The sequence below is a fragment of the Hesperophylax consimilis genome, chromosome 7 (assembly GCF_061612785.1).
Source record: "Hesperophylax consimilis isolate HC1 chromosome 7, BYU_Hcon_1.0, whole genome shotgun sequence".
NCBI lineage: Eukaryota > Metazoa > Arthropoda > Insecta > Trichoptera > Limnephilidae > Hesperophylax > Hesperophylax consimilis.
The window spans coordinates 9,303,947-9,318,896 of record NC_142842.1 but is presented as its reverse complement, the minus strand read 5'-3'; the positions used below and the strand labels follow the sequence as shown (position 1 = coordinate 9,318,896).

The window sequence follows — 14,950 nt, the reverse complement described above, 5'->3', positions numbered from 1 at the left end:
CTAAGTAGCAGAGTGGGAGTGGTCCCCCTCCCAGGGGGTACAGCGGTGGAACCAGGCGAAGTCGCGCGCGTTGGGCAGCCCGGGGATGACGCAGGCACTGAGCGCCGACCTGTTCAGGTTCATGGGGGCCACCTGCTTCCAGCGGTTCTTCCTGCCGTTGTAGTACTCCACAGTGGGGATGGTCGTAGCACCTACTGAGGCAATATATTTTAGCATGAAGTTAATCGTATTGGAAGGTGCTTTTTGCGGGCTCCGCGGGGACACCTGTCCCCTTTGACTAAACCTTAGACTACTGGCGCTAGTAAAAACCTCACGGGCGCTGTGTTAGGTTATATTCAGTGCCTCGGCTCCTTGTGCGCCTTGCCAAGTCGGCGCCGGGAGCGAACTGCTCCAATTAGGCCAGCACAGGACCGGCCTTGAACATAGCTATTTTAGGAAATATGTGGCCAGAAAAACACATTTTTACCTATCACAGGTGACATCTACATAATATAGGTATTACACACGCTTATTCAAATGCAATGTTGTGTCAAAAATTCAAAGCAATCGGCGAAGAACTTTACTAGATTTAAGATTTTGAACAAACGAACATTTCCATTTTTAATTATATACAGGGTGTATCGGCAAGTACCCGACAAACTTTAACCAGCTATTCCTTAGCACATTTGGAGTAAAAAATGATTTGGGCGCTTTGCTGTCCGGTAACATTTTTTTACATGCAACATACATCTTTCATTGTCTCCTCACCAGATCCCCAAAGTTACTCTATTTTTATCTATTTTTAAAGATTTTTTTCTATAATTTTTGAGATAGCACTCAATAGGGATATTGAATTAATTGCCCACTTCGTTTTTGGGTCCGCTTTTGTAAATTGGTACTAGGTACTAAAGACTTTTTAAGATGGTCGGGAAAAACCCCTGAAGAAAAACTTTTATTGAAAATCTTCGATAAAGGTGGTGCAATATTGTGTTTGATGATTTTTAGTATACGAGTGTTAAGACCATCGGGACCTTTCGAATGTGTACTGTTAAGATTGTCAATAATTGTTAAAACCTCTTCATTTGTCGTAGGTGAGAATTTAAATGAAAAAGAGTTGTGTTTTTGTTCTATTGCAGATGCCAATGAATCTTCAGTTTCTGACAATTAGGATGTTTTCCGCAAGGTTGGACCCTACCGTCGAAAATAATTGGTTAGTGTGGCAAGCTTTTATACCCGGATTGGTGGAGGCTGTGTTTCCAATCAGAAGTTCGTTAATAGTCAGAGATGTGCTTTATTTCAAATAAATCCATTTCAAATGGAAATGCAAAATGGGTATTTTCCATTTTGCATTTTAAATGTTTTTCTAAAAACCATTTTGCATTTTAAATGCCTTTCTCAGTGCATTTTCCATTTTAAATGCTTTTTTGCAACATTCTTCCTACTATCTCCACTCATCTTTTTTTCATAAGCCCCAAATATTAGTCGGTCGTCAACCTCGCTATGAGAGATAATTTACATTTGTCAAGTTGCTCCCTGGTAGGAGCCCTGGCAATTGAGTGATCCCATTACAAAAAATACTGATTCAAATACTGAACATGGGGCCTCGGCCATGACGCTGAAATATTAAATGTTAGATAGCAGTTTCTATGTTTTTACGTTGGCAACATTAGTCCCGCGCAATTTTTTGTGGTTTCATAATCTGTAGTCGTGGTGTTTTGGATTTACCATCATGTAAATGATTTACCATCATAATATATTTGTTCTACATTGATGTCCATTATTAAAAGAAAAAATTAACTGCTCCAATTAGGCCAGCACAGGACCGGCCTTGAACATAGCTATTTTAGGAAATATGTGGCCAGAAAAACACATTTTTACCTATCACAGGTGACATCTACATAATATAGGTATTACACACGCTTATTCAAATGCAATGTTGTGTCAAAAATTCAAAGCAATCGGCGAAGAACTTTACTAGATTTAAGATTTTGAACAAACGAACATTTCCATTTTTAATTATATACAGGGTGTATCGGCAAGTACCCGACAAACTTTAACCAGCTATTCCTTAGCACATTTGGAGTAAAAAATGATTTGGGCGCTTTGCTGTCCGGTAACATTTTTTTACCATTAAAAACAAAAAATAAATAAAAAATCCACACTCCGTCACTGTCATTTGCATCGTTTCTCGCGTTCAACAGCTGTTATTAGCAAGTGTGTCAAAAAGTGTCCTCGCTCTTTCGTACACACTAAATAATAATAGTTAAAAATGAGACGAATGGTGCCGTGCCATTTCGTTGTGATTGTAAAAGCGCGCCAACGTAGGTACGTACGTACATTATTCAACGAAACTCGAACAAAATATTGCCAGATGGGTTTTCAAACTTTGACAAAGGATAAAACATTGGTGACATGGGGTGAAAATATTAATAATAAATTTTTTATTAAAAAAAATGTTACCGGAGAGCAAAGTGCCCATAACATTTTTTACTCCAAATGTGCTAAGGAATAGCTGGTTAAAGTTTGTCGGGTACGTGCCGATACACCCTGTATATAGATAAATGGAATCTGTTTCATGATGGGGAATTAGGTACACTACGCACCGATGCATTTTATGTACGTCCCTACTGAAAAGGGATAATATATTAATGTGTTGACTACGCCTTAGCTCCGCAAGGACACGAAAGTGATGTAAATAATGTAAAGTAGGTAAATTATTTTTGTACTTACCATTAAATCCACCGATGGCAAATATCATCCCGTCCAGAACGACTGCTGCGAAGTTACTCCTAGTGACACCCATGTCGGCCACCGCCTCCCAGCCTGTCAACTGAGCAGGGTCGATCTTTTCACCTGATTTTAAAATAAAGTAAATCAAATGTAATAATGTTTTATTACGTTCTGTGACTATGGTATCCCCAATTGGGGTATGTTGTGAAGCCGGAGATAATGGGAAGGAGAAAAGGAAGTTGGTGAAGTATTTGGTCACCAAACATTGCTAAAGCCACTTCAAACAATGTTTCAATTCTGAATAGTGGTCTTACACCATGGCGATACCGAGAGTATCTCTCAATTCACTCTCGAACGTGCCGCAAATATACTTAAATTATTTTAAATACATTTTAAAATAGCTCAAATCAGTCAAATAAAATTTACTTGCGTGCGTCGGGATTTGAACCCGCGATCTCCGGATTGCTAGTCGAGAGCCTACCCCTCAACCTCGGAGGCTGTAAATATATATTTCTAGTTTATTCTGACTAATCCCTTGTTTCCACGCCCTAGTTTAGAAGCTGGCAACGCCCCGATTACTAGGGACCTGAAAATTTCGCGTTATTTTCGGTGAAATTCGCATATTTTTTATCTTCATTTACTTTAATTTTTTTTAGCAAAACCGGTGGTATGTAGCATCAAATGTTATGTTATTAATTTGGTTTTGGTTTTAGCAGCAAAAAAAAGTGGCGGAAGGCGATTTTTTACATTTAATTAAAAAAAATTATAACAGGGTAGAGTTTTTGACTTAAAATTAGCTGCGTTCCATATTCTTGTAAACACGTAGACAAAGAAACATTTGGAATGGTGTAATATTACTTCCTAAAAATTAAATTACTTGAAAATCGCGGAAAAAGTAAGTCAAATGGCGTTATTCTCGTGAAAATTCGCGCTATCGCAAAAGCAATTTTCAACACTACATCTGAGGTCGTAAATTTCGGTGAGATAATTAATTACTTACGTAAACATCATAGTTAATATTTGTTACTGCTAGAGCATCGGCGTCTAAAAAGTGAACTATTCTGCGCCTTACAAAGTCTTAAGCGGCCGATTTAGCCAGCTTAAAATTAAGCGAGGAAAGTCGCGCCTAGCGAAGATACAGACCGACTGATATACCGGGCCTATGAATGAAAGATGAAAAAAGTCTGTCTTTATCAGTATTAATATATTTTAGTTAATAGTTGAACAAGTTGGTTGTTATAATTTAGAGATTGCATTACGCCTAAACTATAGAGATAAACTAAAGTGATTTAACATACATGTGTTTAGTCGAGCTGAGCCATTGTAGCCCCCCAAGGCGTACAGGAAGCCGCGGTACGCCACCAGGCTGACCCCGGAGCGGGGGCTCATCATGGGCATGATGAAGGTCCACTGGTTGCTCTCGGGGTCGAACACTTCGCCCGATGCTAGAATCTCTAGACCGTTGAGGCCTCCAATGATGTAAACCTGATGAAATACAAACTAAGTGAACACGAAAATGGAAAACATTATAGGAAAGAAAAATATATAAAGAAGATGCGTAATTTACCTTTCCCTCTAAAGAAGCTGCGCTGGCATCTGACCTGTGCTTGTTCATGGGGGCCATCATCTCCCACTGGTTTTGTTCCGGGGAGTACCTCTCCACAGAGCTCAGTCGGGATAAGCCGTTGTATCCTCCGAGGGCATAAATCTTTCCATCTGACAAACAAAATTTCGAAAAAATACAATTTATCGCAGTTTTCCCCAATTTTTACAATTATTGAGGTTCTGTAAAAATAGTCTAGAATATTTAAACAGTGCTTACACAACTGACCCTGAACACATACCTTGCCTCATTCACATTCATACATACTCTTCTGTTATTCTAATTCTTAACATGGCCCGACTAATTTATTTATTACATTACATTAGATACATGTATATAGCAAAAATGATAAGATAATAATATTGTAATAACTGTGTAAGTATATTAAAAATAAGTACAAGTGTTATTATGAATTTTAGGTCGATATCAGTTCCTAGCTAGCTAGATTCCAAGTTAAAATGCATTGTAGCGGGAACACTCTAGTCGCAATGCAACATACATCTTTCATTGTCTCCTCACCAGATCCCCAAAGTTACTCTATTTTTATCTATTTTTAAAGATTTTTTTCTATAATTTTTGAGATAGCACTCAATAGGGATATTGAATTAATTGCCCACTTCGTTTTTGGGTCCGCTTTTGTAAATTGGTACTAGGTACTAAAGACTTTTTAAGATGGTCGGGAAAAACCCCTGAAGAAAAACTTTTATTGAAAATCTTCGATAAAGGTGGTGCAATATTGTGTTTGATGATTTTTAGTATACGAGTGTTAAGACCATCGGGACCTTTCGAATGTGTACTGTTAAGATTGTCAATAATTGTTAAAACCTCTTCATTTGTCGTAGGTGAGAATTTAAATGAAAAAGAGTTGTGTTTTTGTTCTATTGCAGATGCCAATGAATCTTCAGTTTCTGACAATTAGGATGTTTTCCGCAAGGTTGGACCCTACCGTCGAAAATAATTGGTTAGTGTGGCAAGCTTTTATACCCGGATTGGTGGAGGCTGTGTTTCCAATCAGAAGTTCGTTAATAGTCAGAGATGTGCTTTATTTCAAATAAATCCATTTCAAATGGAAATGCAAAATGGGTATTTTCCATTTTGCATTTTAAATGTTTTTCTAAAAACCATTTTGCATTTTAAATGCCTTTCTCAGTGCATTTTCCATTTTAAATGCTTTTTTGCAACATTCTTCCTACTATCTCCACTCATCTTTTTTTCATAAGCCCCAAATATTAGTCGGTCGTCAACCTCGCTATGAGAGATAATTTACATTTGTCAAGTTGCTCCCTGGTAGGAGCCCTGGCAATTGAGTGATCCCATTACAAAAAATACTGATTCAAATACTGAACATGGGGCCTCGGCCATGACGCTGAAATATTAAATGTTAGATAGCAGTTTCTATGTTTTTACGTTGGCAACATTAGTCCCGCGCAATTTTTTGTGGTTTCATAATCTGTAGTCGTGGTGTTTTGGATTTACCATCATGTAAATGATTTACCATCATAATATATTTGTTCTACATTGATGTCCATTATTAAAAGAAAAAATTGTTTAAAAATTCTATAATTATTTTAATTGTTTGAATGAGAAACCATTTTGCATTTTCAATGCATTTTGTAAATAGGTATTTTGCATTTTGCATTTGAAATGCTTTTCTAAAAACAATTTTGCATTTTGCATTTTCAAATGGAAAAGTTTCGACCCATTTCCATTTTGCGTTTCAAATGGTTTTGGGTACCCATTTTGCACACCTCTGTTAATATTAGAGTCAATTGTATGTTTAGTTTTTGTTGGTAATTTGTTTAACTATTTTCCACATGTATTAATATACATAGATGGATCTTGGTCGAGTTGATGCTTATAGTAGGTACTTTTATTTTGCATCACGCATAACATCTTTACAAATGTTACGATACCTAAGGTAATTCTGTTGTTTTGTGGGTATTTTGTTGCCACTTCGTGTTTGTGTTTCTTTTGTGTATAGCATTTACAATATCACTGCTTTTTTTATGTGCAATGAGTTTATCTTTTGAATTTTTTGTTATTTGCATGTTGATTTTGTTAATAAATAAGTCGAGTGCATTATTAACTTCAGTCTCTTTATATACATCCTGCCATGTTTCATCATTTAGATCCTTAATTAATCCCTCATATCAGATGGATGATGTGAACTGGTTAGTTTTTACTTGCTAATTGTGGTTGTATTAGTTATCAGTTATTGTATTGTGTACAATAAATGTATTGGAGGCCGTAATATATCTGGTATTTATGTGATCTAAACATGTCTCGCTATTCTCTTGAACCCGGGTAGGAAATTTAATATTTATTGTGAAGTTGTTTTCTGCCATGGCGCACAGGTAATCGTGATATTGTCTGTGTATATTTCCAAATGTGTTGATAATTGTATCCCCCATTCTATCTATTATATTACATCTATCTGATTCACTTCAAGTGCAGTACATTATGAAAATCTGGGTACAAAACGTATAAATCAAAATACTTTAAGATGTTTTTAATTAGCATTATAGGCAGTGACGGATTTGCCGATAAGCTTATGCTAAGTTTGTGGTCATCGTTTAAAAGGGTCACATAGTCCAGTGAAATTTTTAGACCGAAGTTGGGGCCAATCCGGCAACGGAATTAGGGGTGAGCAAACGGGAATTCCACCAACCTTGAACAGCAACGCTGACATAGCATCTTGCTTGGTACATGCACGCCCTCTCCTTCCAGACCTTGGTTACGGGGTCGAAGCACCGCATGGTGTTGAAGTGGTTGCTGCCGTCGAACCCTCCGATGACGTACACCAGCAGGCCGAGGGCGCACACTCCGTGGTAAGCTCTGGGCGGCTGATCCAAACTACATGTTGCGCTCCACCTGTCGGCCCTGGAAAATATGCACAAAATATTTTTTTTACTTAAATTAACACAATAAACGTTTGTCATATTAACACTATATGGTCGGGCATTTTACCGCCAAATCACGGCGTAGCGCTGGTGTTTTTTTTTTTAATTTTAGCGCCAAAATTAGACTTTCCGCAAAATATTCATATCTTATGATCTATTTGATATTTTTAGATAAAACTTTCAGTGTTTTACTTTAAAAAGATGTATCTATTTATTTACTTAGCAATGTATGTGTAATTCCTTTTTTATGAACAAAAACTCTCTACTTTCTTGGGAATCATAGAAAAAACAGTATTTCACAATCGAAATAACATGTCGAAATTTATTCATACAAAATTACAAGATTATTTAGAAATTTTCAATACATACCATACAATACAAAAAAAACTATAACCTAATAGTGCTTCAATGTGTGATAGCGTTCGAAACACTTTCCTTTATGCAGGGGCACATTTCAAAACTTGCACATGTACCGCGTTAGTTTGCGTAGTTTGTAGTTTGTACTGCGTAGTTTGTGACCGGAACATACGCGACAACGATTTTATTTTTTTGTTGTGTTTCAAACTCATTGTACTGACAGGTAGATAGATCGGGTACCGCCGACAATAGAAAACACATGACCCCGCATCCTTTTAGAACCCATTTTTTACAAGTTTCCCGCTCCTTACCGCTTTGCGCAACAAAACGAGTAAACTCGTCTCCCGCGTCTTACTGTAAAAAGGCGTATGACGAGTTTTCTCGTTTCCCTCAAAGAATGTCTTAAAAAATTAAAACTTTTTTTACCTGACATCATACGTTTCAATATAGTTCGTAGGACATCCCACCCCCCATCCTCCGATAGCGAACAAAACTTCGTAGGGATATCTTGGTTGGGAAAACTGTTCTAAACTCTTTATCCTTTGACAGCTTTGCTAGAAAAAATTATACATTTCAATTTAGACTGAATGTTATTAAATACAAAAGGTGACCCATCGCAACTTGTCACAAAATACACTTATAATTAAGTACAACATTTTATTTTATTCACCTGGTTACAATTAACCCATTCCCACTTTAGAACTCTTTTTAATAAGCTTTCTTTATTTTCTTCACGAATTCTAATGCAACAGAGCAAAGAAAAAACGCGGTTAGCCCTATTATCGGGGTCGTGGTTCACCCAGCTTTTTATTGCTTTAAAGACGACCTTTTCACGTCTGACATTCAGTTCATTGTCGTCCAATATTTCCTTCACTTCCTCTATGGAGAGTTTATTAAACTCTTCGGGATTTGTTATTATTTCCATGAAGTTATGTCGGATATAAAGTTTCCCACGTTTTTCAAGCCCTTGACAAAAGTATTCCTTGGCAAATTTCAAAATATTAAAACAATTTTTAGGGTTTAATTTTTCTATCAAATTTTGGCAACATAATTGAATAACTCCCATCAATTCAAATCTATCAGCATAAATTAAAAGTTCTTCTACATTAGCTGCTGTTATTTTACAGCTGCCAGTATACGCATAATCAAGTAGTAAATTAAAATAATAACTCGATATGTCAACCGACGTTTCTTTTTTTTCGTTTTCACTTCGATTCAAAGTGTTGACAAACACATTTTGAAAATATGGACTAGCCGTGGATAATATCGCGCGATGAATTAGAATTGATTTGTTATCGGCACAGTGAATAACACCATCACAAAGTATTCCTTCAATTCGGAATTCATTCAATTTAGGAGAAAATGCTTCCAATTTATAGTTCTCCGGCTGACAAACACAATTTCTTCTCTTATTTGTCAATTTCCTTTTACTCATTTTCGTGCAAATAGTTGCAAATTATTCGTTTGTATGTGTGTTGGTTATTGAGGCTTTTGTTTATTTTTTCTGACAAATTGTTCCGTGTATAAACTCTTTCAACTGTCGTATTTATATTTTAATTTACATCGTTAAGTAGTTACTTGAATATGATCATCACATATGAATCACTTCTTTGTTTTTATTTCGTGGGGTGATTGTGAACCTGATGCCTTTTTATTTATTGTTGGAAAGCCAAAAAAAAATAATTCTAATAGGAATTTGTAAGGAGTTATATCACACTAAGACATAATTAACAAATTAATCATCGTAACTTAATCAAATTTTATGTATTTCAGAATATTTATCATTTTTTGAAAAGATATTTAGGCACGTCCAATGAAATGGAAACACACGATGAGAGAAGGCGTAGGGAAATGGATGGATGTCCAATTCACCTCATTGAGTCACAAATTATTTTATTAATCTGGGAATGGTCGAATGATTAAACACCAGTGTGCTGAGTTAGCGTATTCACTCTTCTTTTTTATATGATTTCCAAAGCACTGAAATTCAATCTTCGTGCTTTCTTACTTTATCTTAGCGAGATTGATAATTTGTAGAAATAATCCGAAAATAATTGCGACCGTGACATAAAAATTATCCCACAATTTGCCCCGGAATTCGTTTACCATAGATAAAATTTCATTGTTGATAGCTTCATACTTTGTGGCTTCGGGGTAATGTTGTGTGTTGTCTATTTCTAACCTAAAATTTCTCAGCCTTTCTTTATCCGGTTGTCACCATGGTGAGTTTATTTGCCGTGAAAATAATTTTAAAATCTTCAATCATCTGCCATTAAATGTGATATTCTTGTGATGAAATTGTGCAAAATGGATGAAGGGAAGTATTTGAAAGTAATTTCTGTCATTATTTTTCCAGGGTATCGACATTAACCATAAGTACGACCGCATAGTTCGGCGTACGGAGCCAAAATCGCAAGATGTATATCTTCGTCTTCTTGTCAAGGTACGACCCATGATCAATTTATTTACTTATTTTGTTATGTTGTAAGTATTTTCTTAGTATCCTAATGGAATTGTTTATTTTAGCTCTACAGGTTCTTGGCCCGTAGGACCAGGGCTAAGTTTAACAAGATCGTGTTGAGGAGGTTGTTCATGAGCAGGATCAACCGTCCTCCGATATCCCTCGCAAGGATTGCCCGTAACATGAAAAAGCCAACACGCGAGAACTTGATTGCTGTGATTGTCGGAACTGTCACTGATGATGCTAGGATCTACGACATCCCCAAGATGACAATCTGCGCTCTTCATGTTTCCGAGAAGGCCAGAGCAAGGATCCTGAAGGCCGGAGGTAAATATTCGAAACCCAGAGTTATTTCATGACAACTGTCAAAATATACTGTTTGTTAAATTATTGTTTAATACAAAAGCATTAAACTATAATTTACTATGTGATATTGTGATTAAAAGCATTTGCACAAAATACACCATTATAATTTATATGTACCACAATAGTTGTAAGTATGAAAATATTAACCTCTGAACATGTGCTTGTATTGTGAATAATTTGAGTGAAGTTTCGCCCGGTTGTCCTTGATACTTTTCCAGATAATCCTGTGTGCAAACTAAAATTGCTAGTGTTCCTAAATTACTTGTAATGAGCACTCTTAGTGTAATTTTTCATAAAACCTTTAAAAGTCGTCCATTTACTGTAACTGTTCAGTTATGTCCCTCCCTAAACACGAGTTATTCTCATTAGAGAGGTATTAATTAACAGCTTGGAACATAAACTATATACTTACCCTTATGCAGATCATTTGAAATTAACACACTAGTGTATACCGTCATTGGACAGTTGGTATATATACTTTATTTTCGCCCGGAGACAGGGTAGCGCCAGTGCAAAAAATACCTGGCCGAAATGTGTTAATATTAACCCTCTGTCTGCTGTACACTTACTGATGTTCTTACTTAAATAAAATGTTGAATATCTTGAAAGCATGGATTAAATTATTGTTCATTTTTACTTTATTTCGGGTAGCAAATTTCAGTTCCTATTTCTAACAAAAGTGACAGGCAGTGGCTGTGATACATGCAGTAATGCAAATCTTTTACACGGACTTCAGTTGTATACGGTCTCCGTCAACTAGCGGGAAAAAGCTTAATCTAAATTACAGAGAACCCAAAAAACTTTTTCAATCCATCTAGTATCTAGTTCATTCATCTGCCTTTTTTTTTTCTCTTAACTTTTGTTTGACCCCATATTGTTGATTCAGCCATTATCAACTTATGTTTTATTTTTATTTTTTAGGCTAATTAACAAATACAAACTGACAACTAACTACTGTAACATCTTCAGGGCAAAAAATAATAGTTATCGTTAACTACTAGCAGTTTTGTACTATTGTAAAGCGCACTTGAAGTGAAATAACACAAAACTGCGCTATATAAATGTTGGTATTATTATTATTCCTATTCCTGTATGCAGTGATATTAATATAAACTCTCCCGCAGTGCACATGATTTTAATTCAATGTTAAATGGGAAACCATTTGCAATATCAATGTTGATCTGGCATTATGTACATTTTCCCTTTTTTAACAGTGATTTGAAGTAATAATACCTCCCGATACTCAAAATGTTTCCCTTAGGAAATATATAATTTCTTTCAGGCGAGGTCAATTTACTGCTTCAAATCGCTATTAAAAATAAGATAAGACACACCCATTGCCAGATCACCATCGATAGCTGACATAACTACATAAGTAACTCCTTGTGGTTTGTTGGTTTTTTTGCTATAATCAAACATAAATTGGAAATAATAGACAAATTGTTTAATTACGTCTGGGACTAGTTAAGATTAGATTAAGTAGATTTTGAGACTTCAAATGCAAAATCAGTTTGTAAATATTTTATCAAGTGCCAAAAGGTCGTTAACATCTTATTATTTTAAAGTGCATTGAATATCTGGTTTTATTAGTTAATTAGCGTGAGTTAATTGGCAGAAAAGATAGTTCATCAAATTAACCTTTTCAACTAGTGAACAGATATCAAGATTTTTCCAATAATTTGGCACTTTCGCCATCTGCTGCATTTCTACTTTAAAGTGAATGCTGATAAATATCTCTTTTTCAAAGTGATATGCATTATAATCTGCAATAATTGAATTTTAATTCCAGGTGAGATTCTGACTTTCGACCAGCTGGCTCTGCGCTCCCCCGTGGGCCGCAAGACAGTGCTGCTGCAGGGTTGCCGCAAGGCTCGTGAGTCTGTCAAGCACTTCGGCGCCGCCCCCGGTGTCCCCGGCTCGCACTCCAAGCCGTACATCCGCTCCAAGGGCCGCAAGTTCGAGAAGGCTCGCGGTCGCAGGCGCAGCTGTGGATACAAGAAGTAGAGACCGTCGCCAGCAACCTGTGGCCTGTTTTATTACTATACTTTTATTGTAATTCAATTTGACTCTATTTCTCCGCTTAATAGAATCTTGGAATAAACGCCTAAGACCATTTCTTCGTTTCTCTTAATAACCCCTGTAAAAATTATTTGAGTACAGTACTTTCTCACTAATTTTCTACCCCAAAAACCGGGCAACTATACAATTAGTGAAAGCGGTGGATTTTATCTTTCACAAAATTTCCAATTTTTGGATTAACATTAAGATTTTTATGTTAATGCTTGCTAGAAGACTCCGTTTTGTAAACTTTTTCAAATGGAAACACAAGCGACAGTTACTAGAATGCACGGAGGACTAGCCGAAATGTTCTAAAACAACTGTATTAACCCTGGTGACTGGTAAAATAGCTAGCAAGAGCATGTTAGACGGCGGAATAGTAAGGATAGCGTAACCAGTCGGTGTATGTATCTAAAGCCCCTAGTCCACATCTAAACACTGTTGGCGCCAAGATCCTTTGACGTGTTCATGAAAACCGACAATAATAATAATAACGCCAAGTGGTCCTGTACATGTTGGGCCAGCGTGAACTAGGGGCATTAGTGCTAGAGTCGAGGCACGTGGTGAATACTGAATTTGTCATGAGTACTGGCGAATTATAGAGCTTGATTTTGTGCTTTCAACTGATAAAAGTAACAGCAAGGAAAATATTGATTTTTGCAGCTGGCCGATAAACGTGTGTTGTCACGGTACATACAAATACTGGCCTGGGACAGCAGTACTGCCATTCGAATTGTCACGAGACACAATTGTATATGTTTTACCCAAGTTCACTTTGAATGTTAACATCGTCATTTTTGGAGATATTGAAAAACTAATTTTACTTTCTTACTAACTGTTATATGTATAATACATTTTCATCACAAATATACTTTATTCAGAATAACTTGTTAAGTTAAAAAATTTCGGGGTTTTAATATGAGCCCGGGGAATATTCCCGCAACTCTATTTTAGTAACTCACCTTTTCATAGAACTTAACACCTGAATGGGATTTAGAATTTAAATTTAAAAAGGTATTTGTGTTTGAAGGCTCAGTTTAGTGTGTTGGCTTCCATGCCATATAAAAAGGGTCTGTATTTGAATGCTTAGTTTAATCTCACCGTGGTTATTCAATCTATACATGGATAATTGTGTGCAAGAATTGAAAGAGGTGGGATTGCCTGTTGTATGCTGACGATGCGGTGCTGATTGCTAACAGTATGGATGATCTACAGCAGTGATACTCAACCTTTTTCTTCTGCGGGCCACATTCATATGATTATAAAGCTACGCGGGCCGCTACTGGTCGGTGTTGCCAAAACGGTGTGAGCTTGATTCCCCCTTTTATTATTCGAAATCCATGGGGGGGGGGGGGTTGTTAGAGAATTTCTGTAAATATAATATAATAATTCCCCACGATAAAAGTTCAAAATGAGTGCTCCCCACAAAATATTTGAAATCCATTGGGGGGGGGGGGGGTTACAGAACTTCGCTGAAAAAAAATACAGCCAAAAACATAATGTGTAATTCCCCACAGCAATTTTTCGGAATTCATGGGGGGGGGGGGTAGCTACGGAATTCCATTTTTTCGAAAATTTCCTACTGTCAAAAATTTATGTATTGCCACGAGCAAAATTATTTGCGCGCATATTTGTCTGTCATTTTGTCTTTGTGTGCAGTAATATTATACTTATACTATCCTCTTCGGGTTTCAATGTCTGTACATCAAAGTCGCAATTAATCTCAAATTAACGTGATATAGAATGCCAGATTTTGTAAATGTTCCCGATATTAAAAGTATCGAGGGCCGCACAAAATAGCTCGGCGGGCCGCATGCGGCCCGCGGGCCGCAGGTTGAGTATGACTGATCTACAGTCTTGTGTCTAGGATGAACGAAGTATGTATGTAAGCAAGACTAAAGTCATGGTGTTTGAAAGAGAGTACGAACAGTGTGCAATATAGGTGTGAATGAGGAATACTTGGAGCAGGTGGATGAGTTTGTGTATTAACCTTTTGAACGCGTTAATTTGCTCCGTTTTATCTATACCCGTACGCGGTACATATTTTCAAATACCTATGCATGCAATTAAATGTCAAATTATAGTATTCTGGCATGATTTATTGGACTTTATAGACAGAACAGATTATTCTGGCATGATTTATTGGACTTTATAGACAGAACAGATTATTCTCCACAATATGAAAACAAATCCTCGTGTGTCAACACTCTTAGATGTTTATAAAAACAAAAACATAAAATTTCATACAAAGACATACCGTATCTTTTGAATGTGGTCCCGCCATTCACTCGGTGTCATAAATAAACCACTCTCGGTGTGTGTGTACTTAGGCCACTGTGTTTATAGGCACAAGTGGGACACCATGATCACTTATCATTCTTAGTTATGAAAAGTTGTGAATGACAAACTAGTACTAACGCCATCCGTTGACAAAAATGTAAACTAAATGACTAAAAGGCGCGAAGAGGCGCACTTGGTTATCGATCTTTTTTTATG

General features: G+C 36.6%; 1 protein-coding gene and 1 pseudogene across 1 annotated transcript; one reads left to right on the top strand and one right to left on the bottom strand.

The window, feature by feature from the left end:
* Nucleotides 1–9,004, bottom strand: LOC149422273 (kelch-like protein 10; annotated as a pseudogene).
* Nucleotides 9,005–9,722: 718 nt separating this feature from the next.
* Nucleotides 9,723–12,509, top strand: RpL18 (ribosomal protein L18). The gene is made up of 4 exons (XM_089633196.1): nt 9,723–9,791; nt 9,926–10,012; nt 10,096–10,357; nt 12,186–12,509. Exons 1-4 carry the CDS (start codon nt 9,789–9,791, stop codon nt 12,398–12,400), a joined length of 567 nt encoding a protein of 188 aa, XP_089489322.1. The 5' UTR covers nt 9,723–9,788; the 3' UTR covers nt 12,401–12,509.
* The last annotated feature ends 2,441 nt before the right edge of the window (nt 12,510–14,950 follow it).